General features: G+C 45.4%; 2 protein-coding genes across 4 annotated transcripts in view; one reads left to right on the top strand and one right to left on the bottom strand.

Annotated features, from left to right (window-relative positions):
• The window catches only part of LOC135214998 (uncharacterized), a gene marked incomplete at its 5' end in the record, with an annotated part of 35,157 nt that extends 16,898 nt beyond the window's left edge, over positions 1–18,259 (top strand). The window contains 2 exon segments of the mRNA XM_064249526.1: positions 17,487–17,605; positions 17,901–18,259. Coding sequence (XP_064105596.1) covers positions 17,487–17,605; positions 17,901–17,984 — 203 coding nt within the window.
• Positions 18,260–18,391: 132 nt separating this feature from the next.
• Positions 18,392–27,389, bottom strand: part of LOC135215001 (uncharacterized) — a 94,835-nt gene continuing 85,837 nt past the window's right edge. For all 3 annotated transcript variants that reach the window (XR_010314539.1, XR_010314538.1, XM_064249530.1), the window contains exon 3: positions 18,392–19,633. Coding sequence is in view for 1 of the 3 variants with exons in the window: in XM_064249530.1 (XP_064105600.1) it covers positions 19,547–19,633 (87 nt within the window). In the remaining 2 variants the exon portion in view is untranslated. The remainder of the gene's footprint in view (positions 19,634–27,389) is intronic.

Here is a 27,389-nt window from a genome sequence, read left to right as displayed (position 1 = left end):
GGTGGAAAGGCGGCGCACTGATGACAGTGACCGCTTAGTTCACCAGGCAGTCTCGAAGGTTACTGGGGCAATCTCGAGTGACTGCGGCTAAGCCAAAGAGCTTAGCTAGCGCTTCCACGCGGCGAAGACGGTTGCACCGTCCAAACCCCGTGCGAAGACTCCTGCTGTTTCGACGTCTGCTAAAGGAGGCCGTAACCAGCCCTCCTTTCCCCGAGGAGGTGGTGGAAGAAGTCGAAACGAGGAGGGAACCGCTAGGGACGGCGTTCCCCCTCACCTGCTGCCGGAAGTGGGGGGGTGCCTAGCGAGCCATTGGGCAAACTTGGCAGCGCTACGGCGCCGAGAACTGGATAGTAGACGTCCTTCGGGAGGGATATCTACTACCCTTCGAGTCTCGGCCCCCCCTCATCTCCAAAACCGGTCCACCTACAAACCTATGTCCGGGGATCATCAAAGGACAACGGTCTTTGACAGGAGATCAAGACCATGCTGGCGAAACGAGCTGTGGAAATCGTGGAGGACCAGTCACCGGGCTTTTACAGCCGCCTCTTCCTAGTGGAGAAGGCATCTGGGGGCTGGCGTCCGGTGATAGACCTCTCTCCCCATGAACCGCTTCGTTCGCACGACGCGGTTCACGATGGAGTCGGCACGCTCAGTGCTTGACTCGATCAGGGGGAACGATTTCATGCTTTCAGTGGACTTGAAGGATGCGTATTTTCAAATACCCATCCATCAGTCCTCCAGAAAGTACCTCCGCTTCATCTTCGACGGGACGGTTGTACCAATTCAGGGCACTTTGTTTCGGTCTGTCAAACCGCCCCACAGGTGTTCACACGAGTGTTCACTCTGGTCAGCTTGGGCCCATTCGCACGGGATACGTCTTCTGAGGTATCTCGACGATTGGCTGGTCCTGGCAGCTCCCACTCGCAGTTGCTGCAGGACAGAGATTCGACTCCTCAAGTTTTTGTCGCGATCTGGGGTCACGTGATAAACTACGAGAAGTCCGATCTCGAACCCAAGCAGAAGATGAAGTACCTGGGTATGCTGATAGACACAGTAGCAGGGCAGGTCTTTCCCGCAGACTTGCGTATCAGCAAATTCATGGAGGCAGCCGGCCGGTTCCTGTCTCGGCAGGAACAGGCAGCACAGCAATGGCAAGTCGTGATCGGCCATCTGTCGTCACTCGAGAAGTTAGTCCCTCACGGGCGTCTTCACCTGCGGTCTCTCCAGTGGAGGCTAAGGGAGAGTTGGTCTCAGGCCAAGGATCCTCCTTACTTTCCCGTGGCTCTCACGGACAAGGTGAGGCAGGACCTAGCCTGGTGGCTCGACGACAAGAACCTCTTTAAGAGAGGAGTGCCCATACGCACTCCCCCCCCGGAGATGCTTCTGTTCTCAGACGCATCGACCGAGGGATGGGGCGCACACCTGGAGGAGTTGCTGACTGCAGGTGTGTGGGGACCATCACGAAAAGCACCTTCACATCAATGTCCTGGAACTCAAGGCGGCGTTCAACGCTCTCCAAGAATTTCAGGACCGCTTGGTGGACACTCAGTGGTGTTTGATGTGCGACAACACCACAGTAGTGGCATATGTCAACAAGCAGGGGGGGCTAGTGTCTCTTCCGCTCCATCAGTTGACGGTGCAGGTGCACGAGTGGGCCACGGCTCTCTCGATAGAGCTGTTCAGCACCGCTACATTCCATGGCAAAGAGTGGAATGTAGTAGCGGACAAGCTCAGCCGTCGGGATCAGGTGATAGGGACCGAATGGTCTCTACACCAAGACGTCGCGGAAAGGCTCTTCAACCTTCCTGTTTGGGGGCGACCGGTCGTAGACCTGTTCGCCACCCGGCACAAAAGAAAACTTCAGGTTTTCTTTTCAGCCGTGCCGGGACCCATGGGCAGCTGCAGAGGATGCTCTCCAACACCCCTGGGACAACCTCTTCGCTTACGCCTTTCCTCCCTTCTGTCTGATTCGGAAAGTGATCAGTCGAGCGCTGGTCACTCCCAATCTCAGAATGATCCTGGTGGCTCCCAAACGGCCTCAAGCCGTTTGGTATCCGGACCTGCTGGCTCTTCTTGCGGACGCACCGAGAGAGCTACCCAATTGGCACAACCTTCTAGCCCAGCCACACGTTAGAACGTACCACCAAGCAGTCCAGTCCCTTCAACTTCACGGCTGGCTGTTATCCACCATCTCTTGCGAACGAGAGGCTTTTCTCGTAGCGCAGCAACAGAGATGGCTGGACACGTCCGACAGTCCTCTGCAGCTGTGTACCAGGGGAAGTGGTCCGTCTTCTGTGGTTGGTGTCGTAGACAGGGTCTGTCTCCTCTCAGAGCCACTCTTCAGCAGGTAGCGGATTTCCTCGTGTTTCTTCGCCGAGAGAAGCTCCTCTCAGTACCCACAGTTAAAGGATATAGAGCAGCACTGGTGCTCGTCCTAAAACTGAGGGGACTGGACATCTCGAACTCGTTCGAGATCTCCTTGCTAATGAGGAGCTTCGAAAGGTCTTGCCCACCCAGGGAACTCAGGCCCCCTGCGTGGGATGTGACTCTCGTCCTTAGGAGTTTGACCTTGAAGACCCTTCGAGCCACTCCGAGAGTCGTCAGACAGGGATCTGACCCTCAAGACCCTCTTCTTGCTGGCCCTGGCATCGGCGAAGAGAGTAGGGGAACTACATGGTCTTTCTTATGATGTTAAACACACCAGAGGCTGGGGATCTGTGACGCTCGATTTCGTCCCGAACTTCGTAGCCAAGACTCAGAATCCGTCGATCCCTGACGACAGGTTCGAGTCTTTCACGATCCCCTCCCTTCTGGACTTCACCGATAACGATGCGGATGAGATGCTGCTTTGTCCTGTGAGGGCGCTACGGCGCTATCTGAAGAGAACTCGACACCTCAGGCCTGAGTGTCGACGCCTCTTCGTTAGCACTGGGGTTACCAAGAAAGAAGTTTCCAAGAACACGCTTTCTTTCTGGCTACGTGAGGTGATCAGGAGAGCGTACGAGGCTGATGGTAGCGACGACATCCGTACGCTCCGACCGAGAGCCCACGAAGTCAGAGGTATCGGACCCTCCTTAGCGTTCCGTAAGAACTTCTCCGTGGCGCAGGTCCTGAAGGCAGGTGTCTGGGCCAACCAGACCACCTTCACGTCCTTCTACCTTCGGGATATGACATTGCCCACAAGTCCTTGGATACTTTTTCCTTGGGACCTGTGGTGGCTGCTCAACACGTTGTGTAAGCTTACCCAGCACCCGAGCAGGCAGAACAGCATCGATTCCTGGTATGACTGGGAGAATGAATGTGCGAAATGAGTGTGTGACTGGCTTCTCTTCACCATCTTTCTCTACCTCTACCTGTGGGCAGAGGGATACGGTCGTTCCCACGCTGGAAGGGAGTCAGATGCAGGTAAGCTACTCGACCGAGCTCCATCCTATCCCTTTAACTAGGGATAGGAGCGTATATCCACCACTTTCTCCTACAAGGGGGGGAGGAAGTGGATGCCTACATGAGACAAACCCATGACTTTATATTGCTCATGTACAGGAAAAAGTTCTTACAATGCTGGTACGAAGAGATACGCTTGCCTCTCTCTTAGTACTCGGCCCAGAGGTCTGACCATTGATCCTGCGGTGCACACCCCGATCAATCGGACAGAGGCTTGGATCCCTCCCTCGCTCTTACGACCAGGGAGGCATTCCAGGGATGGACGAACACCAGTCTGTTCATCTAAAAGACTCAGATTCCTCCCACCAAGAAAGTGAGTCTTCCTATTGTTAAAGGATCGATGGTTTGTATTACGTATCGGAACAAATGACAATTTGTCGAAAATTGCATTTTTCCTAACTATACAAACCTGAGGTCCTTTACATATAGTCCCTCCTCATGCCACCCCTCACTCTGCGTATTTTGCATGGGCCAAAAGCAAAAGTGATTTGTTTAACCCCGCGCGACGATCGGACAAGCAGTTAACTACCGTTCTCCCCCTGTTCGAAGCTTACGACCGTTCCAGCTGCCGCTAGCTACTTCCTATTGTTAAAGGACGATGGTTTTGTATAGTTAGGAAAAATGCAATTTTCGACAAATTGTCATTTCAAGATTGCTTGCAAATGGCGGTAGTCATAATGTCACAGCCTACTGATTCTCGATTTACTTCAAGGCCTCCGGAACCTAATACGCTTTCTGACTCATTGGTACACAGTAATGAAGAATAAACAGGATCTAGAGGTGAAAATGGCTAAGTAAGACAAAAAGAAAAGGCCTGATTCGTCGTCTTCTTCTCTAGATGGTGTCATAGCTAAGTTCGATGGCATCACTGAGTGTATCAGTCAAGCGTTGGAGGATACGGGATTTCGTGACTGATCCTCGGGACAAGAGGAGAAGAGTAAATTCTTCTTCATCTTGGAACCAGGACTGTCACAGCCCAATCAGCAAGAAAATAAATTAGTCGGTGGCTGGTAAGCTCAAAGCAATCGGACGAAGCCGTTTCCAAGAGTCCGAACGAGCGAAAGCGTCGACTGTCGTTGGGCTAGCGGCTGACGTGGAGTTGCCAGTGGTGACCACAAAGAGTCTAAGAGAGACTACAATGCCGTTGCTTAACTTGATAACATATGCTGATGCTTTTACAAACGTTTTCCATGGACTCTAGATGTCCGAGTAATAAAATATGATAAAATTGCTCTCATATTTGTATATAGGATTGCAAACAGATACCTTCCCAAATCCTACTGACTATAATATTTTCAAGATCGAGCCATCAGCGGCCATTAAAGATCAAAGGTGCCGAGGCCGTATGGTTGGACGACCATGACGCATGCAAACAAATACCTTCTCAAATCCTACTGACTATTCAGGATTGAGCCATCAGTGGCCATTAAAGATCAAAGGTGCCGTGGCCATATGGTTGGAAGGCCATGATGTATGCAAATACAGTAGATACCTTCTCAGATCCTACTGACTATTCGAGATCGAGCCATCAGTGACCATTAAAGATCAAAGATGCTGCGGCCGTATGGTCGGACGGCCATGACGCACCCTGACGTTTGTCAGAGGGTAGGAGTGAGGTAACGTCTCCTGTGGCTGAACACAGTGCGTTAGAACCGGAGGGAAGAGAAAACCAAGAGTTTCTGGCTTCGTATGAGTTGGTGATTGATTTGATTAGTCAATTCAATAACCTTTCGGGGAGCACGGAGTCACCTGCCAGCATGCTTCCCCCAGGGATTGACATGGTGTTTGGTTTGAAAAAGGATACGAAACTGTGAATTACCTTGTTATAGTCATGTAGAGTCCATTTTACAACACGTAAAATGCACAGATTATTGGAAGGATATGGATACCTCTTAGTAATCCTATGCAGCCTGAATGGTGGGAAGTAGCATACTTTGGGTTGACTCCAGAAAACTTCAAACCTTTACAGGTACGGAGAATTCCCATGTTTTATATACTTGTTGGTATAAGCTGGTTTCTTCCTATAAGAATATTGACCAAACGCTTCGACTCTTACACAAGTAGTTAAAGTTAATCGAAAGCTTGGTTCCTTCGAAAGTACTGTAGAACCATTCTTCTTTATGAAATCGAATGGGAACTTAAGTCGAAAGAAAGAGCTGAATGTCTTTCTTTCATCACTTAATGTAGCCAAGCCTAAGTAGGGCACTTGTAACCTAAGATGCTATAGCCAGGATAATTGGGTCATACCTTTTAGCCTAACAAGTGGTTATATTCGTAGCCTATTCCAGCCAGTTCGAGTCTACTGCTACTATCTTAGTTAATCTGAGTAGTAGTTCTTAGCTTAGACTGTCCGAACTAACTGGTTTGGGTATGCATGTGCTGGCTTGGACCAACTAATGGTTGCAGTTTGGTTTTCGAACCTGCATTTACTATCTTAGATTAGTCTGAGTGGTACAATTCTTAGCTTAGCCAGGTCCGCTTAGCCTAACTCTTAGGTTAGGTGATTCTGACATGCATGTCAACTTATCCTAACAGTGGGTTGATGACATAACATGATCTGGTTGCTTGAGCAACCCCGTACTATCTTAGGTTGGGCGAATTAGTAAGGTTATAAGTATAGCCGAGCATAGACTAGTGCCTAGGCTACCCATTCAAAACACTTTTACCACCTCAGCCTAGAAGGTTGTGGTTGTAGCCTAGCATGGATAGCCCAAACTTTCTTGAACGGCTTTACCCTAACCAGAGTCATTTAGCTTCTAGATTAAGCTAGTCTATATTAGCCTAGCCTAGTTAAGTGTACATCTCGGATGGACTTAACCTACATTAAGTGATGGTGGAGTTAGCCTAGCCTAATAACCTAAGCAAACCAGGGTCCTAGCCTAATTGGAAGTTAACATAGCCTAACCTAACCAAACCAGGGTCCCAGCCTAATTGGGAAGGTTAACATACCCTAACCTACCCAAGCCAGGGTCAACCTGATCTTGCCAACTTAAAATAAGTTAGTCAATTCTTAATTGACTATGCCTACTTAGACTAGTCCAAGTGGTTGTTGGCTAGGTTAACCTGGAATCTGCAAATGGGTCTCTTCCATACTGGTCTAGTTTCTATATTGAAGTCATGAACCTAACATAGAGGGTTCGAGCTTCAGTTGGCTAGAGCAAGGCATTAGTACCTCATCATATCTGGAAGGGGAAAGTGGGGAGTTTCCCATTCTTCAAGAGTGAGGTAGGGTGAAGTGACATTGGGTACAATTCTGGGGCTAGGTTACTCGAGAATAGCACCATGATGGTTTCTGGCAATATAGGATTTCCCTTTGAAGGTTAGCATATTGAACTTATGCCAGTGTATTGTAACAGGTCACCGCATAAGATGTTTCGTGGTTGGGATCTTAGTTTTTACAAAAACACTGAGCTGTTTAATAGCTCTCCTAGGGCCGAGGGCTGGCCTGAAGGATTGGATATTTTTTACGTGGCTAGGAACCAATTGGTCACCTAGCAACGGGACCTGCAGCTTATTGTGGGATCCGAACCGCACTATATCAATAAATTATTTTCTATCACCAGAAATAAGTTCTCTGATTCTGCATTGGCCGAGATGGGAGTAAGACCTCGGACCACCGGTTTGGCAGATGAGTGCACAAACCACTCATCCAGAGAGAACTCGTATAATGGAAAAACCATGTAATAGCTGTCTCAGGGGGTTTCACCCTTCGAGGAGTCTGAGGATTCCATTTGCGATACTGGAAACAACCTGAAGGTTACACAAACTCTAGGTTCTACCTGTTCCGCCATGTCCCGGATGGAAGGATGGGTTCCAGTAATTGAGGAGGACCCAGGATGAGTGACTGATAAAGTTTATCGTAGCATAATCATCGCTACCAGGTTCGTGTGGGGAAGGGGCACCACCGATAGGTAGAATTAATATCACAAGGTCTGGAGGTTGACCAGTAATCCCCTTGTGAACTAATAGTTCTCAGTTTTTGGGTGTAGAGTGACATCTCGGACGTAACACGACTCCAAAGGTTGTTAGCTCACATATACAGAATGACTCTTTGGCCGTGACTGCCTGTATAGCGGACGTTACTGTCCATTAAAGGCATTCGGTCAGTAGACAATGATCTGGTGGAGAGGTTGTCAGAATAGAGGGAAGAATCTCTGCAATTACATGTTTACATGCATGGTTATATACATTGGACTGGTGATTGGGCATGTGAATATCGCTTCACACTGACTAATCTTCAGATGAATCAGGAGCAGTGAACTGGATGGGGCACATAAGAACTCCGATCTGATAAGTGAAAACATACTCTGTATCAGAGTAGCCTTGACGGACTACCACCAGGCACATACATCAGTCTTGCTACAGGAAATTGACCGTGGATGGGGAGTCTTCCTCTGACCTTGATAGGGTGGGAGTACTCAATAACCAGGGTTTTGACGTAGACTCAAAAGTAGTCTGGAACATCAGTTCCAATTGGCCCCGGAATCCGGGATAATGAGTCAATGCAGCACAGGTCATGATGACAGATACATTTCTTAGTCATGCTCAGTACGGTGTGAGTATGTGTGAGGGACCTTCAGCAGGGCCGGCTTTGACTTGTCAAAGTACTCTTTGGTTATAGAAAGAACTACGTCACCTAGAACATTACGGTGGTAGACGTAAAGGAACAGGGCAAACAGAGGCGATCGGTCAAGCCTACTCCTTGTTTGTCAAGTTGTACCAATGAGGTTATACAGAAGAGAAGGTCATCAGAGGAATATGGGCCTTCTGGCTTATAAGAACATATCTGTTAAAATGATCGTGACGGTTGGTCTGTGACTGTATCGAAGCTCAAAATTGAGCAATTTTAAGGAGGTGTCTGTCTGTTCATTGAAATTTGAGAGTGGGTTCTTTGTTATGAAAACCACTTTCAATTTCCTGTGTATATATATATAAGGTTGCCCAGAGGTCCTTGGACTCAATTTCCATGGGTCCTTTGGGGGCAGCTCAACAAAAGGTGTAACTCATCCAGTACCCTTTGCGGGTCAGTTGGTATCTTGTCTAAGATGATGGTATGAATGTGAAATTGAGGAGTTAACTGGCCTCTTTCCTTTTCAAATTTCTGTCTCCTTCTTTACTTAGGGCAGTAAGAAGAGAGTACCATCATAAGCTGGAACGGACAAGGTACAGGTGAGTGAAGTGGCCATACTGTTAGGGTTTGTATCAGTAAGATACCTATCAGTAGCAGGACATTCCTCTCTGTAGCAAGGGGGAGAGGAATGATAACAAACCTACATGTGTGGATGAATTGGTTTGTTAGGGGAACAGATCTTCTTATCTTCCTTGGACGCAATGAACTATGACATTGTGGAAAAACCCATAAGTCTGACTATGATATTCATATATGTCTTAGATTCGGAAATACTGGTCAGTTGTTTCGTAGAATTCTGGTATTCAGAAAACTGATCAAAGGTGGCAAACTCCCAGTAGGTTAATAGTACTATCCCAATGTTAAGACTGAAGGTTTGTTTCGTATATGAACAAATGACAAATTTGTAACTAATTTGTATTTTTCATAACTTACAAACCTTAGGTCTTAACATACAAAGGCCCACCTCTAACCACCCCTCTATCAACCACCTGGGTTGGAAGAATAACTAACGGGGTCACGAGTTAATGAGGGGTATGTGGGTGGCTCCACAGGTCTCATGACCAAGCACAGATGCCAATAGTCCCTTGCGTACACAATTATTTCAAACTTTACCGGTTTCCAGCTGGCGCTGAGTATTTATCCTAATGTTGAGACCTCAGGTCTGTAAGTTATGAAAAATACAAATTAGTTACAAAAATGTCATGTTTGATGGACTTAACAGCAGTTTTGGCACTAATGTTTGATGAAACTCGGTGCCAGTGAACTGTGGTTCTCCATTGTTCCTGAGGTTTAGAAAAACACTAGCTTCCCAGTAGTAGTGATGAAAGATCCTGATGGTGTTAGAGATGGAAGTATCACCCTGTAAGGGATGACAACAGGCCAGCCTGTGAGTCAGTCAACTGATGAGGGACTTCACTACTGTAGCTGTCATGTAAGTGGGACAAGTGTAGAAGAGGAGGATGGTAGGAACTACAATTCTTGCTCCATACAAGATTTCACCATTAGGTCAAGACGCCAAGAGGATTCTCCAAGATCTTCATGCAGCAGCAAGAATGGATCCTTCTTACATTCATATTCTTCATTATATCACCTCAAGATTCCCCTCCATTACATATAATCTTCATTAATCTTTACTTGTATTGTGTAGTCAGTGGGGTATGAGGTTGAACTCTAGTAAAACAAACACTAATTGATTATTAGCAGGTCTCGCACAGATTTCCCACCCCACTTTGGTAAATGAGTCTGAAGCTTTAACTAGTCTAGGTGTAACCTTTGACTCTCATCTCATCATCTAACATTTGAGAAACATCTAATGACAGTTTCAGCAAATGCCGAACAAAAGTTAGGTACATATATTATCTGTAAGGCCTAAGTGATAAAATCAATGCAACCTGTTTTAGGTCATTTGTACTCCCTTTACTAAAATACTGTTCTCCAGTGTGGATGTCTGCTGGTAGGGTTGTTTCCTAATAGTGCATGGTAGTTATGACTTGGACCAATGATGGATGGTCTCTCGTCACTTTTCCATAAGTTGCAACTTATGAAAAAGTGACGAGAGACCATCCATCATTGGTCCAAGTCATAACTACCACTATTAGGAAACATAAGCCTACCACCACGAATCACTGTCAGAGAAGAGATAAATCTCTGGCAGGAGCAGACATCCACACCAGAGAACAGTATTTTAGTAAATGACCTAAAACAGGTTGCACTGAGTTGATCACTTAGGCCTTACAAACAATATATGTACTACCTAACTTTTGTTAGATGAGAGTCAAAGGTTACACCTAGACTAGTTAAAGCTTCAGACTCATTCAGCAAAGTTCCAACCACCCGAAGGGAGGATCCGAAGGGGAGGATGGGGTAGGAAATCTGTGCGAGATCTGCTTATAATCAATAGTGTTTGTTTTACTAGAGTTCAGCCATATACCCCCCTGACTACACCATAGAAGTACAGATAAGTGAAGATTAAATGTATCAGAGGGGAATCCTGAGGTGATACAGTAAAGATATGAATGTAAGAAGGATCCATTCTTGCTGTTGCATGAAGATCCTGGAGAATTCATTGGCATCTCGAGCTGAGGACTCCTGAAAATGTGATGATGTTCACAGCCATGACAGCACCCAAGGTCTTTTCATCTGGTTTGTGATGATTGACTGGGCACGAGACAGGGCATCAGGAATGTGCAGTGGCTTGTCAGCACTCCACAGAGTTGTGAAGAAGTAAATTTTCTCCTTCAGGCTCAGGAGGTGGGGATTCTCATTGCCATCCAGTGTGTAGTGATTCAGAATATCTATCAGGGGTTGGAGATCAGCTAGACTGTGAGGAGAGGAGTCACTTTGCTTTAGGCCGCGTAGGTGGATGGACGTGTTGCTCACCTCTCTTGCCTGCTTCTTGTCATATGCTTTGTTTGCTTCCCTGCGTGAAGGCTTTTTTCCTTCCCTTTTACTGTGTGTATTTGTGCAAGGAAATACATAAGTTTTTGTATACAATACAGTGAATTGTGTGATTTTTGAGACGCCAAATGAAATCCCCCAAGAGCCAGAGAGACCCCTCGCCCCCATCAGCCACAGATTGTGCCCTGGTGTGGAGGGCCCTAAGTGTGGGGCCTTTCGATCATCTGTTGAGGTTGACCCTCATGAGTTTTGTGCTCGGTGTAGAGGGCAGGAATGCTCTCGCACCGAGAAATGTGATATATGTGTTTTTTGGTTGGAGGAGCAGTGGGAGCGCTATGGAGGGAGGAAGAAGCTGCGTAAGCCGGCCAAGGAGTTGTCGGAGGGTTCTCCGCCTAAGCCCTTGGTTACAGACACGTCTTCTTCTTTTCTCCCTCCATCTCAGCTCCCTCGTATGGCTCCTTCCCCTTCGGGAGAGGTTTCTCGCTCCTTCTCCTCTCTCGATCAGTCGAGCGTGGAAGGGGGGGGGTTGGGGGGGGGGGGGGGAGGGGGGGGGGGGGGGGGGGGAGATACTCCGATATCCAGTTGTACTCAGGATCCTCCGTTCGCTCGGACTGGGAACTGTCCCCCCCACCCCCCCGGGCTAGGCTAGACCCCCACTAACTCGCCCGACTTTTCCTTCCTCAGATCTGCTTGCCACAGGGGGCGATTTTGGACAGGCCTGGTACTCGCTGGGGCTTCAAAAGGGACACCAACGGTTCAGGGGCTGCTGAGTCACCTGGCGAGAGGCGCCATGCCGGTAACACACGGCCCAACCACCACCACTACCACAACAGTGTCCACGCCTGGCTATGCTGCTCCGCCGCACCTGGTGTACACCCAGCACGTAGCCATGGTGACCCCGACAGCTGCTGTGCAGGCGCCGCTGCCGGAGGTTAGGATGCCCGCTGTGATCCTTGCTGCAGCCCCGGACCTCCGGTGTCCCAAGAGCTCTCCCCTGGACCTGCCTCCTGTGCAGAGGATGCTGCTGGTTCCTGCCCTGCCTCCTGTTCCTGAGTATGCTGCCACTCCAGTTCCAGTACCAGTTTCCTGCTCCCAACCCAGGTCCGTCCGGAAAGGTGCAGTCGGGTCCTGTTGCTTCAGCAACTGCCCCGGCTCTGTCCTGGGATGGAAGACCTGACGGTGGTGCTGAGGAAGCAGAGGAGGAAGAGGAAGGTGTCGTCGTCTGCCGCCGCTTCCTCTTCAACTTTTAAGGCCCCACAGCCGAAGAAAAATAAAAAAGGTTGCCTCCTCCCCCCATAGAAGGCTCGTCCTGAGACTTCTAAGGGTCCGTTCCACTCCGGTGGGACGGTTGGGACTTCTGCCGGTCCTCCTGTTCCTTTGGGAATGGGACCCATCTCACCTTCCACAAGGAAGACGACGGTATCTCCTCGCCTGGCACCAGAGGTTCTGCTTCGGCCTCTAGTCACACCGTAAAGCCAAGACCCAGGCAACCCCTGACCGCTGCTTCTACCGGGACCAGGGCGGAGAGGGGGACCAGCAGCAGCTCTTCTGACGCTCAGGACCATCGCCGCTCGATCGCCACCACGCCCCGGGTTGATGATCGCCTGCAGCCCCCTCAGCACACCGGCGCGGGGGGAGCGTCAGGTCTTTCTCTTCGATCCCTTCAACTTCCTCGGGTTTCAACGGGAAGAGTGAGGCGATCAGGCACGCCCCTCACGATCCCGCCACGCCGCCCTACGAATCTAGGCACGGTCCTAGGACGACCAGATCATACGCGCAAGTGGTAGAAGGAGACCAGGAGGGGTCTGTTGTGGTTCCTCCTGTGGAAGGAGGAGGGTCTCAGGAGGCATTCTCTCAGGATGGGCTTGACGGTCAGGTCCGTCTCCACAGGATGCAGTCACTCCTGAGATCAAGAGGTCGTTCGCGGAGGTAATGCTCTGATTCGTCAGCACAACGACCCCGGGGAAGTATCGCCGCTCCCACCTTCCGAGCCCACATCGGGCTTGGAGTCGTTCTGGGACCTAAGAAGGAACCCAGGACGATGGTGGGTCTGCTGCGATCAGCCTTGGCTGACAGCATACTGAGCCAAGTGGACGCTCTCGACTCCGGACAGGAGGGTTAGCTTCGGTCCGGTAGATCTTCCAAGCTCCTTCCTCCACCTCTACCACGACAGAGGCGTTTCTACGTGCCTTCAGAGGACCCTCTGCCGCCCAAACAGGTTAACCCGGAGCTAGCTAGGCTAACCTCGGGGGTGTCTATGCAGCAGCTGCTGTTGGAGAACCTCTGGTTCTCGCAGCAAGAGGCACTTGCCTTGGAATCTGCCATATACCGCTATGGCAGCATTCCAAGCAGTCTCCTGGATCGACCTGTGGTCCCTCAGTGTCAAAAACCGCGGCCTCCTTGGGGAACATAACTCCTGAAGGGGACCCAGCTTTTGTGAGACTGTGCCAGTCTGGAGGTAGGGCCATCTCCTACCTGGCCCACCAGACGGCTAACCTGTGGGCCAACCTGGTTCCCCGGCGTAGAGACGCTGTTCTCACCCAAGTGACCAGGGTGGCTGGGCGTGAGGCGTCCCTGGGTCTTCGCAACAGACCGGTGCGAGTTCCTCCTCTCTCTTCCCCAGAGAGATGGTGGATGCTGCGGTGGAACAACGGCGCACTGAAGACATTGACAGTCTTGTCCACCAGGCAGTCTTCAAGCCCAAGAGTTTAGCTAGCGCTTCCTCTGCGGCCAAGATGATCGCCTTGTCGAAGCCGAGAGGAAAGACTCTGCCTTCGACTTCTGCTGTAAGGAGTGACCGCAACCAGTCCTTCTGTCGAGGAGGATCTGGGAAGAAGTCGAAGAGGAGGGAAATGCTAGGGACGGCGTTCCCCCTCACCTGCTGCCGGAAGTTGGGGGGGGTTTGCCTGGCGAAGCCATTGGGCAACATGGCAGCACTATGGAGACCTGGACACCTCTCACCTCCAACCCGGTCCTTCTGCAAACCTATGTTCCTGGCTCAACCAAGGACGTGACGCTTCGGCAGGAAGTAGAAGCCATGCTGAGCAAACGTATTGTGGAGATCGTATGGGATCAGTCGCCAGGCTTCTACAGTCGACTTTTCCTGGTGGAGAAGTCCTCGGGGGGCCTGGCACCCGGTGATAGATCTCTCCCTTGAACCGATTCATTCGCCAGACTCGGTTCACGATGGAAACAGCACGTTCAGTGCTCGATTCCATCAGGGAGAACGACTCCATGCTTTCGGTGGATCTGAAGGACGCGTATTTCCAGATACCCATCCATCAATCCTCCAGGAAGTACCTCCGCTTCATCCTCGACAGGACAGTGTACCAATTCAGTGCACTTTGTTACGGTCTCTCAAACGCCCCACAGGTGTTCACGCTGGTGTTGGCTTGGGGCCACTCAGTAGGGATACGTCTTCTGAGGTATCTCGACGATTGGTTAGTCCTGGCGAGCTCCCGCTCGCAGTTGCTGCAGGACAGAGATCGACTCCTCGAATTCTGCCGCGATCTGGGGATCGTAGTGAATTACGAAAAGTCAGTCCTCGAGCCCAAGCATAGGATGAAGTACCTGGGCATGCTGATCGACATGGTAGCAGGGCAAGTCTTCCCCACAGATTTGCAGATCAGCAGGTTCAGGGAGGCAGCAAGACAATTCCTGTCTTTACAGGAGCAATGGCAGGTCGTGATCAGTCACCTGTCGTCTCTCTAGAAGCTAGTCCCTCACGGGCATCTTCACCTGCGATCTCTTCAGTGGAGACTAAAGGAGTGTTGGTCACAGGCAAGAGACCCTCCCTTCTTCCCGTGTCCCTCACGGAGGAGGTGAGGCATGACCTAGCCTGGTGGCTGGACGATGGGGTCCTCCTCCCCAAGAGTTCCGGGACCGTCTGGTGGGACACTCGGTGGTGTTGATGAGCGACAACACCACGGTAGTGGCGTACGTCAACAAGCAGGGGGCCTAGTGTCCCTCCCGCTGCACCAGTTGACGTTGCAGATGCACGAGTGGGCCGTGGCGCACTCAGTAGAGCTGTCGGCCTGCTACATTCCAGGCAAGAGGAATGTGGTAGCCGACAAGCTCAGCCGTCGGGATCAGGCGATAGTAACCGAATGGTCACTTCATCCAGATGTGGCGGAAAGGCTCTTCAACCTGTGGGGGCGTCCAGTCGTGATCTGTTCGCCACCCGGCACAACAGAAAATTCCAGGTTTTCTACTCGGTTGAGTGGACCCATGGGCAGCTGCATAGGACGCTCTTCAACATCCGTGGGACCTCTTCGTTTACACCTTTCCCCCGTTCTGTCTGATTCGCACCCAAACGGCTTCAACCCGTTTGGTACCCGGACCTGCTGGCTCTGGTTGGCGAAGCGCCGAGAGAGATTTCCCCCTGGCACAACTTCCTGTGCCAGTCACACACAGAACGGTACCACCGGTTTGTCGAGTCCCTGTGTCTTCACGGCTGGCTGTTATCCACCATCTCTTGTGAGCGAGAGGCTTTTCTCGCAGCGCAGCAACAGAGATTGCTGGATACCTCAGACAGTCCGCTGCAGCTGTCTACCAGGGGAAGTGGTCCGTCTTCTGTTGTTGGTGTCGTGGACGGGGTCTCTCTCCTCTCAGAGCTACTTCAGCAGGGAGCGGATTTCCTCGTCTTCCTTCACCGAGAGAAGCTCCTCTCCGTCTCCGCAGTTAGAGGATACAGAGCCGCCCTGGCCCTAGTCCTTTAACTGCAAGGAGTGGATATCTCCTCTTCTTTCAAGATCTCCCTCCTGATGAAGAGTTTCGAGAGGTCTTGCCCACCCAGGGAACTCAGGCCCCCAGGGGTGGGATGTGACTCTCGTCCTTAAGAGTTTGACTCGCAGACCCCTCGCAGTCCCTTCAAGCCACTCCATGAGTTGTCAAACAGGGATCTGACCCTCAAGACCCTCTTCCTCCTGGCCCTGGTATCAGTGAAGAGAGTAGGGGAACTTCATGGTCTTTCCTACAACATCAAGCATTCCAGGGGATGGGGATCAGTGACGCTCTATTTCATCCCGAACTTCGTAGCGAAGACTCAGAATCCTTAGGTCCCTGACGACAGGTTCGAGTCTTTCACGATCCCGTCCCTGAAGGACTTCACTGATAATGATGCGGATGAGATCCTGCTTTGTCCTGTGAGGGTGCTACGGCGCTATCTGAAGAGAACTCGACACCTCAGGCCTGAGTGTCGATGCCTCTTCGTTAGCACCGGGGTTACCAAGAAAGAGGTTCCAAGAACGCTTTTTCTTTCTGGCTGCGTGAGGTGATCAGGAGAGCGTACAATGCGGATGGTAGTGACGACACCCGTACCCTTCGTCCAAGAGCTCACGAAGTCAGAGGTATTGGTCCAACCCTTGTGTTCCGCAAGAATTTCTCCCTGGTGCAGGTTCTGAAGGCAGGGGTTTGGGCCAACCAGACCACCTTCACTTCATTCTACCTTTGGGATATTACCCACAGGTCCTTGGACACTTTTTCCTTGGGACCCGTGGTGGCTGCTCAACAAGTTGTGTAGTCTACCCAGCACCTGAGCATATAGATAACAGCATCGCATCCTTGTGTGACTGCATGAATGGACGGGTGAAAGTGTGTGTGACTGGCTTCTATCCTCCTTCATTCTTCTCCTCTACCTGTGGGCAGAGGGCCGCGGTTGTAACTACGCTGAACAGGATGCCGATTCTGGTAAGCTACACGACTGACCTCCATCCTATCCCTTTCAGTAGGGATAGGAGTATTTATCCACCACTCCCCAACAAGGGGGGGGAGTGGAAGCCAACAAGAGACAAACCCATGACTTCATATTGGCTCTTGAAGTAGGAACTAGTTCTTGTGTTTTTGCTATTTATAAGAGGTATGCTTGCCTCCCTCTTATAAATTTGGTCCAGAAGTCTGGCCACTGATCCTGCGGTGCACACCCCGATCAGCTGGGCAGAGGCTAGGATCCCTCCCTTTGCTCTTACGACCAGGGAGGGAACCAAGGTAGGACGAACAACAGTCTGTTCATAAGACTCAGATTCCACCCACCAATAAGTGAGTCTTCCTATTGTTTAAGGACCGAGGGTTTGTATACGTATTGGGACAAATAACAATTTGTCGAAAATTGTATTTTTCTTAACTATACAAACCTGAGGTCCTTTACACATAGTCCCACCTCATGCCACCCCTCACTCTGCGTTTCCTAAGGCCTAAAGCAAAGTGACTCCTCTCCTCGCAGTCGAGCTGACCGCCAACTGCCGGACAAGTAGTTACCTACCGAACCCCCTTGTTCGAAGCTTACGACCGGTTCAGCTGCCGCTAAGTTACCTTCCTATTGTTAAAGGACCTCAGGTTTGTATAGTTAGGAAAAATACAATTTTCGACAAATTGTTATTTTGTTTGTATTAACCAGCCCGAGAAGAGTCGTCGTTAGGCTCAGAGGTCTGGATAAACTAATCCTTTATAATAATAATAAATATGTTTGTTATGCTCTACAAACATTGAATCTAGCTGAACCTTCAAAATTTTACAGGTGCTACAAGAGTATTTGAAATGCGTAGAAAGAATGGAGGTGGGTATCTACGATTCCCGCTTCAGCCTGGCTCATTGCTGTTGATGGAAGGGGCAACTCAAGAGGACTGGGCTCACCAGGTGAGTCGAGTTCAGGAAATGCCTTTTTGCATGGTAATTCTGTTCACTGTAATGCAATTCAAAATTATTTAGCTTTAAAACAACACCAGTCTTCTGATAGATGCCACTTAGGCAACCTTGGGAAAAAAATTACTGTATGGTAAGGAAGTGATCAAATGAAAAAAAATAAGCAGTTGACAAAAAAAAATTTTTTAAACTCATGTTACCTTTATATGTAATGCACCATTTTGTATTAATGAAGATAAAAATTTTCCCCAATTATAACTTTGCTGAAGAATGATTGATCTTTTTTCAGTTTCCAAAACAGCCAAATGTTCCAGGAGAGAGGATACATATCACTTTCCGCAAGTTTTATATGATAGAAGGAGTAACTGTCTAAAGAAGATTGTTTTATACCTATAAACTGTTTTATACCTATAAAATAGTTTTTAACTCGTTACAGACTATCTTGTAGAAATTCTAATGGCATTTTTATGCTTATATATACAGAGAATATTTTGCACATATATATGTAATTAAACTGTAATTTATTTACTGGAAGCATATATGTAATTAAACTGTAATTTATTTACTGGAAGCAAAGTTATGAACATTATCTTCAACATTATACCATCAATAAAAAATTATGCTGTTTTGCACTGTGTGGCACTTCAACACTATTTTTAATACCCTTTGATAGATCAATCAACATATGACTTTTCATTCATTCTCAATATCTTTCGCTTCTAGAAATCGTATGTACATCTGTGGTTACCTTTTTAAACAAGTTTGAAAATTAAGAATAAAATTATTAAGAGCTGAAAAGTTTTAATGAAACCCTGACAAGCACTTGAATATTTCATAAAACAGAATGGGCCAATTTTTTTCTTCATAAATTTGCAACTGTATGTAGCTTTACACTTTTCTTCTAATTTCAAGTAGTTTCACAAAAATTACAACTATGTAACACAAGAAAGGAAAACTCAATACATACAGAATTTCTCCCCAAACAATAATTGGAAAAAATTTCAAAATATGGTACAAGCCACAAAATTTCCTGTTGTGACATCCTTACTATTAAAGAAAATAATGGAAAAGTGAAATGGTTGCATTACTGATAAGTATAAAAAAACAAGAAACACTAGTATAAAACAAATAAGAATAAAGGGGTAGTAAAATAAAAATGGAAAAAACTGAGTAGAAGAAAGCACTGACGTTGACAGAATAGCAAATGGGAAGATATCAGTAATCCGTACAGTCATTACACTAAACATCACGACTTATTTAAAAGCACATTAATAGTATTACCACTTCACAATGCCATGGAAAAAATTTCTGTCTGGCCCTAGTATGAGGATCTTACATTATTTAAACTTTGATGCCAGCAGGCATTTCCCGTTATCCTAACAATCCCTGACACAGGCATCCTATACTACAAGATCCTACCATTTGGTATATTATTTTTTATTTACAAGCAACAACATGAAAAGATATCAGGTTTTCCCTACATTTTCTACTTGCTATCAAAAGAAACAAAACATTTATGTGAATAGAAAATTTTACTATGAAAAAAGTTATTAATTTTTCTATAAAAAAAAAAACAATTATCCTCACTTCCTAGGGCATGCATCTGGAAATGCCTGGTCAGAAATATAAATTCTTACTCCATTTTTCATAAAACCTATAACCGATCTTACTGAAAGATTTTTAACTTTTCATGGATATCTTTCCTTTACAAATACCATCCATTAAAACAAAATTTGATGCAATGAATAAAAACTACAATAGGCTACTTTATTCACCTAGCTCCTTAATCACACTCATCTTCTTTCATCATTGTCCTTTGACTCGAAATACATATTTAAAAGAGATTTCCAACCATAATGTAAAATACAAAAATATAGTCACTGAAAACATAGACTGATGACGAAAAAAATTCTCCTGGGTTCTATTTTGTTGAAGTTAATTTACCGAGCTATTCATTTCTATAACCACATCATCTTTGGCTTCTACAAGGCACCTTACTTGCTTTCCTGTCTTCTGGGATGCCTTTTGGATAGAATTAGAGAATTGGCATACCTCAACTTTGTTAAAAAAGAAAGATACTACAATTTTGTCAAAAAAGGAAGATCCTTAAGTCAAAATTAACAGTATGTACACTATTGACATTATGTTAGCCCAGCTTCTGGAAGGAAAGCACTTGATGCAGTGAAGGCCAGTACACATCATAAAGGACTATATAAAGGACAAACTTACATCCTGAAAATATTTGGATGGCTCATGCTCCTGTGGCCAGGATTCAGTAACTGATGGCTGCAGGATACCTTTGAATCACTTTCAAGTCCCATGGCTGCACTACAAACAAATGTCAGTACAGAGGCTCGAGAGAAAGTAACATGCACCCTGGTCACCAGAAGCAAGACATATGCTCCACAGCAAAGATGAATTTATACGAGATGAAAGCAAATAGATAGACTACTTCCAAAAGGTGCATAAATATATGCATGACATTTATAATGCCCTTGGAATGAACAATATTGCATTTAATCAGTCACTAGGGAGAGAAAGGGCCATTACGGTCAACCTGAAATTCAATCATGGTGAAAAAGGAGCAAGTGGTAGATAAACTAATCAAAATAAGACAACAAAAATTACCTTTGGAAAAGTGGCAGTCCCAAATTAATCAAGGCAGTAATTTTACTGTACCTTAAGTTTAACAGAGCACCACAGGAAGTAATTTGAAAATCATTCCACTTTCACCACCGATACCTATTAAGGTGCCCTTTAACTACTATCACAATTTGAAAATCATTCCACTTTCACCAGATATTATTAAGGTGTCCTTAAACAAGTGTCACATGACATTTCCAAATCCAAATCCTCACAAATGGAACCAATCAACCAAGATCTCTTGTTGGGTAATCACCGAGATGAGTGTTGAGGACAATTTTTTTTTAAAGAGACCTAGTATGAGAGAACATGGGCTATTTACACCACATATGTTAAGTACTTGCCAGAAAGGGGACTTCTGATCCTTCAATAGACAGCAACATCAATCAGACTAGCAAAGGTAAAAAATGTAAACTAACTTTCAACAGGCTGACCTTGTTAGGAAACAGGTGGTTGACTAGACCAACCCAACCAAACTGCATCAGCTATGAGGTCCTGCACATCACAGGTAGATATTGCACAAAACTGTAAACTGTTCAGTATACATAAAGCATAATTATGGCAAAAAATATTATATGTACAGTAAACAACTGTACACAATAACTGATCATGCAGAAAGTCCTTGCTTTAACATTGTGGGGCAACAGGAAGGTAATAAAGGAGATCACCTATGTACAGCATAGCATTTTCTGCGTTCTTTAAAGAATTATGAAGTAGTTACAGTACAATAATAAAATAAGCTCTTAACTTTTTTAATTTGGCAAAATATTACAAGAGGCCTGCCTGGGTTCAGTTTGTCCCCTTCCCATCTTGAAAACGAAGTTATAGTACAAGCACATTACCATGGAACACCAGCATTCACATTTATTGCTTCCTTTTTGTAAGAGATCTTTCCCTTCATTAGGGAATAAGCACTCCAAAACACAAAAACTGATATGAAAGAAAATGGGACAAAACTAAGATGACTCTCATTACATTTCTGAGACATCATCATCATTTGAGAATGACTGGCTAAGAAAAACTGAACTTGAAAATGCAAGGTTACTTACTGGTTGAAGCTGTACAAGTCAAGTAGCTTTAGTTGTATAGCAGGTGCTTGTTATAAGCTTAGTACAGAACACTTATTTTTCAACAAGATACTTCTTTTTGCCTTCCTTTACTTTTATTACACGGATATAATTAAAGAATAATGATGATAGAGCAATTAACATCCCCTATGAATCCTGTTAAGGATTAAGGAATACAATTATAAATTTGAGATTCAGATGGTGTCCTTTACAGTCAAGCAAATGTTAATCCTTGAGATTGTAATGACTGCAAATAACTTGCCTATTAAAAAAAACTTTCAGCGGACTTCAGTAAGTAATTTTTCTTCCATTATTTAGCGGAATATGGGAAGACTGTGTCGGTCACTTGATCACTATATGCCATCTTGAAGTGTGTTTCATTCGGTGTCTATTTTATTTTGTTTTTTTTGGGAACTTACTTTATTGCATTATGGCTCCCAAGCATAAGGCAAACTCTTCTGGTGGCAGTGCTATGAAGAAAAGAAAACCTATCTTCATGGAAGTGAAAGTTGATATAAAACAATCCGAAAAGGACGAAACACAGTCTAACACCTGCCGTGCGCTGGGGTTCAGGTGTACAACTGTACAATCATCGAAGACAAAAAGCACATTACTTGAACACATGAAAGGATCTGCCCCTATGAAATCAACTGATTATGAGGCAGCGTAGTGGTCTCGATTATTAGTGCTTTGGCTGGAAGACCAGCATCAAAAGCATATCCCAGTTAGCCTAATGTTGATTCAGGAGAAAGCTAAAAGTTTGCCTGAAACCTTGAAAAGAGAAATGGGTGAAGGGAGTGAAAGTAAAGAGTTTGGGGCTAGCAAAGGTTGGTTCATGTAGTTTAAGGTCCTTGGAAATTTGCACAACCCTAAGGTGCAAGCTACTGGTGGTGATGAGAAAGCAGATTCACCTGCCCCAGTATCTCCAGCACCTTTCTCCACACAACATCCTAGTCAAGCCTGTCTCACCACGCTTTGTAATGCCCAGCATGAAAGCCAACCACAGGTGTAAGGCAAGGAATTGTTTCTGACATGTCCCTGTTCCCTGTCACTCAAAGCCTTGAGGGAGTGTGACAGGAAGTGCCAAGAACAAGGCAATAAAAAGTGGGGGTGGTGAACCCTCCTCCAATGCAGGAAACACCCCCAAACATACCTAAACTCTTGGGGGGGGGGGGGGCTTGCGGGGGCATTGAAAATAAGACACTAAAAATAATAAAAATGACTCCACCTATCTAATGCCCTGAACCAATGAAAGCAGACAAGACATGCATCCCTTAATTTAAGTCATACAGTATTATCCTCTATACATAGTTGTTTCTACAACATAACAATTCGCATTTCGTTCAATTATGTTGCATATAATTATCCAATCATAACTTTTCCTCAGCCAAACATATCCTTACAGGATCATACAGAATAAATATTAAAAAAAAATGAAAGCACAAACCCCCGAAAAAATTTGAGTACATCTACTGAGCTCCTACTGAACATAGTGACAGAAACAGACTGAAGGCTACTGATGTTTACACTTATTAGTCCCATAGTGGGGGGCAGAAGTAGAAGGATAGATAGATATGTAATAATTACATATATAAACATATATTTTACATATATGAAAATACTCCCATGACCCAAGGGGTCACTGGCGAGATAAGAGTGTGATATGTCTTGATAACAGGACGCAAGCTAGACGCTGGCGTGCTATGTTTGCAGTGCCCTGGTTTGCATTTGCCTGTGTAATCATTATCATTGTCTTTTAAAACAGGTCACAGCGCCTTCCTATGAGAAGCTGGTGACCTATCACCTGCAGAGGTAACACGTGACTTCCTAGTCACATGTTCGTCTGTCTGTAGGTTATGTATGCTGAGATAAGCTTTGTTCTACTATCTTTGTGAAAGACTTTGCAACTTTAGATCTCTATTTCTTTTCATCAAGAGCAGTTCTCTGAAACTAACTCTTCCTATACTCCAGAGATGTATTCTTAATAAACTGTTAAGTTTGACACCGAGAGTTTGAGTCATCGCCTCTATACTTAAGGAAGATATTAAATGGGAACTTAGAAAATCTCTCTGCATCGATGTCACTCAGACGAAATGGGAAGTAGACACAGGATACTTGCGTATGACAGTCGCAAGCTAAAACATTCAACGGGTCACCTTCCTATACTTAGGCGAGACCCCTATATTGGTGGCAGTCGGACGTCTCTACGTCAACCGAAGCAAACGGAATCATCGAAAATGTAACATCAAAAGTCAACAGAGGATAGAGGAACTTCAATCAACAGAGGCAACTATAAGCATCCTACGAACACTAAAAAATGTCCTTCATCGAGATGCATTCAAGAGGCTAAATCAACGTTTAGAGAACGACCTCAACACATATCTTCAAGAATCAACCCGGACGTGTTTGCAGCATTGGATCTTCAACGGGAAGCAAATCATTCTACAAACAAACAACGCATGATCAGAAGGCGAGTTGAGATATCGGTCAACCGTGGAGCAAGGCGAGGCTGTTACGTCATCAAAACACTACGACCTTCCTCTTAAATATGCAGCTAAGTACAATTCCTTATTCATTCTGGTGTCTGTCAGTGAAGTGCTCTCCATACACAAGCCAATCGTCCATTATTCCTGTGGGTGAGTTATACGTAATCTTAATCTTCCTTCATTGCAGGAATCTATCTTCAACTACGGATTCTCGCCCTGCAGGCCTTTTTTATCTTTGTTGCTAATTCCTTTTTCTTCCAGAAGTTCTCCAGAAATATCTTTATCATATTATCTGTTTTTAATCTAATCATTTTGGGGGACTCTGTTGTTATCTGCAACACATTTATTTTTATTTTATATTGCATATGCGTTTACGCAGTGGACGAGTGTATTCATATAGATATTTTGATAGGATTGCAAGGAATCGTAGTGATAAGAAAAAAAGCAAAAGTAATCCTGGCTACCACAGCTGCTGCTGGCTCTCCCGCACCCAGTAACCCCAATCCTGTTGTGACATTGGTGAGTGCGCGATCTGCAATTGCTCCTTTTCAAGGTCGGGTCAATGGGTTCCTACCTCAAAGTGTTGAGTCTTGGATCTCGTCAGTAGATGCTCATTTAAACGCAAAATGCATCACTGACCCATCTGTACAATTACAGGAAGCTAAAAGTTTCATTGACTTTGCTAAAGGAGATGCAGGTTCTTACCTGAGAGGAGTCTCTTTCCAAGAGGCGGTTAAATGGGATGAATTTAAAATTAGGTTACGTGCCATATATGGCGGTGAAGAAGCCTTAGACGTAGTTTTAGCTTTGAGGAACATCCTTAATCAGGCCTCTATGACTCAGGTTAATGTTGTAGAGAGGGCGGCACTAATTGCTGACCGACTAAATGAATATCAGGATAGTTTGCGTAATTCCACTTGGGTTACGAGAGGCAATATTGCCGTGAAAGATTTTATCAGGCTCACATATTTAACTTGCATAACAGTTATGTTGCCCGAAGCTTTAGTACGGTGTTTTGACAAGAAGCTAACACCTGACAGTACGGAACTAGACGTGTATAAACAGATCAAAAAACACATGTCTAAGTGCACTGATCTTGATCCCTTGCTTACACAAGTTTTTGCAAAAAATGAAAGTAAACCACAGCAAGTAAACATAGTCAATAATAATGCAGCAGGGGTAACTTGTTACAATTGTAAGCAATCAGGCCACATGATTGGGGACTGTAGAACGCGTTATTGTTCAATTCATAACAGCTCCACTCATTCATACAATCGTTGCTTCTCACATAACCAACAACAGAATGCTAAAAACACGCAAACCGTTGCCAATGATAAGAAGAAGAATCCTCAGTACTATAAGAAGAAACAGGCAAACAAACAAACAAATCGTGTTTCAGGTAACTCTGTTCCCGGGCCGTCGAACCCGAACTCACAGAGTCAGCCGAATTTTCCGAGTGTGCAAAGCAAAGCAAATACCACGTAATTAACTCCAGCGGGGGAGAGAATGATGTTGGGTTATTCGTATCATCCTTTGAATCAAATAACAAATTTAATCATTTACAAGATCATTGCGAGGATTTTCCTATGAAACACACGACCGAATCCAAAAAATCAGTGCAGGTCCCCGTAGACTTCCAGCAGATACATGTTATCATAAGTAAAGATGAATTACGTCCTACATTGCATGCCGTAAATTTAGAGCACCGACCCTTCACACTGTTTTTTTATTCCGGTGGTCCATGTAATATCATGGATCTGCGGACTCATCACGTTGTTTTTGAACTTCCTTATAGAGAAGTCCGGAGTGAGGCTCTCGGGTATTGGAAATAATGAATTAAATGTAGTAGGAGTAACTCATATTCAGTACAAGGTCGGTAAGCGCACGTTTACCGATACCTTTATCGTTGTACAAAACATTGATATGTATCCAGCTGTAATTATAGGATACCCGTCTATGGGCATTCAAAACATTACCTTAGCCCCTGCCAAACACGGCATGTATATCACAGGAAAATTCTATAAGTCTTCTAACACCTTAAAATCAGTTTTGGACAAAAAAGAGACAAACAACCAAACAGTAACGTACATTGAGGAACCAATCACTTGTCTCATGAATCAAGACATTATCCAAGCAACCCAACAGAATTCTCGCACACCCGTAATAGCAGCTTGCACGCAAACCTCTTGAGCCGAACGTAACTTCGAATATATTAGTGCGTGTAAAGAAAACTTTCCCAGGATCTGAAATGTTAATCCTTTCCGACACTCTGAAAACTAACGGATTGTCTGTAACACAAGCAATATACACTGTTGACTCGCAACAACAAGTTAACATTGAAGTCTGTACTACTTTAGTGATCCACAAAAATCAACACATCCTGGATGTGGAAGTTTATAAATATCGCATTCTTACCATTGCTGAAATTAATCACGCTCAATCAGTTGCGGATGAATCCCTTTTGCAATGTATTAAAAGTAAAATCAATAAGGACATTCAAGAAGAGGAAATTCAGCAGAAATTTCTTGATCTTTTAACTGAATATCATGATGTTTTCTCCACTACCGAGGGATCCTTGGGAAAAATGGATATCACAGAACATCAAATAAGGTTAAAAGACAAGCAGAAAGTCATCTATGTACCTTCGTACCGACTCCCTATGAAATTCCAGAATGAGATAAATGAGGAAGTAGGTAAAATGTTAGAAGGAGTCATTAGGAAATCGAACATCCCTTATAATTTCCCCTTAATAGTCATACCGAAAAAAGATCAAACCTGGCGTATCTGCGTAGATTTCCGTCGCTTAAATGAGGAAACTATTCCCGATCGATTCCCAGTGCCATGTACTGACAATATTTTATCTTTATTAGGACAGAACAAATATTTTACCAGTTTGGACTTAAAGGCTTTCACCAGATACCTTTAGAACAGGGCTCTCCAAACTATGGCCCGCGGGCCACATCCGGCCCGCCAAACGCATGACTGGCATCGCTGAATTATTCAATGCTAAAAATCTTCCAACTCAATTTCAAATGGAAATTATTGATCTCCAGCAGATGACAGACTGAACGATAAGTATAGAGAAGGAAATCATACTGAGTTTTATAAATGCCTGCAGCCAGATCAGTTTCCAAATTTGATAAAGTTTACTTGTAGTTTTGTGTCCATTTTTGGTACAATATACTTGTGTGAACAAACATTTTCCAAAATGAAGTATGTGAAATCTAACTATCGAGCAAATTTGTCTGATGATCATTTGAAATCAACTCTTACAACTGGCTCATCTAATCTGGAACCTGATTTCAATGAAATTTAGAAGTCAAAACGTCAGTATCATTCGTCACACTAATTTGGTTGCATAAAACTAAAGGCAAGAATCTATTTAGTTTACCTTGATTTTTTCCAACAAGATATGTTTTAATTTTTCCATGTTTATACTCTAATATTTGAGGAAATTAAATTACTGGCCCTGAATTGTTTTTGTTTTTTTTTTTCCCTTTGGCCCGCATAAATGTGGGAAATATATAATGTGGCCCTTACATTGAAAAGTTTGGAGACCCCTGCTTTAGAAGAAGAGAGTAT

The sequence above is a fragment of the Macrobrachium nipponense genome, chromosome 46 (assembly GCF_015104395.2).
Source record: "Macrobrachium nipponense isolate FS-2020 chromosome 46, ASM1510439v2, whole genome shotgun sequence".
Classification (NCBI taxonomy): Eukaryota; Metazoa; Arthropoda; class Malacostraca; order Decapoda; family Palaemonidae; genus Macrobrachium; species Macrobrachium nipponense.
The sequence above is the reverse complement of the archived record's forward strand: the minus strand, read 5'-3'. Positions and strand labels throughout refer to the sequence as shown.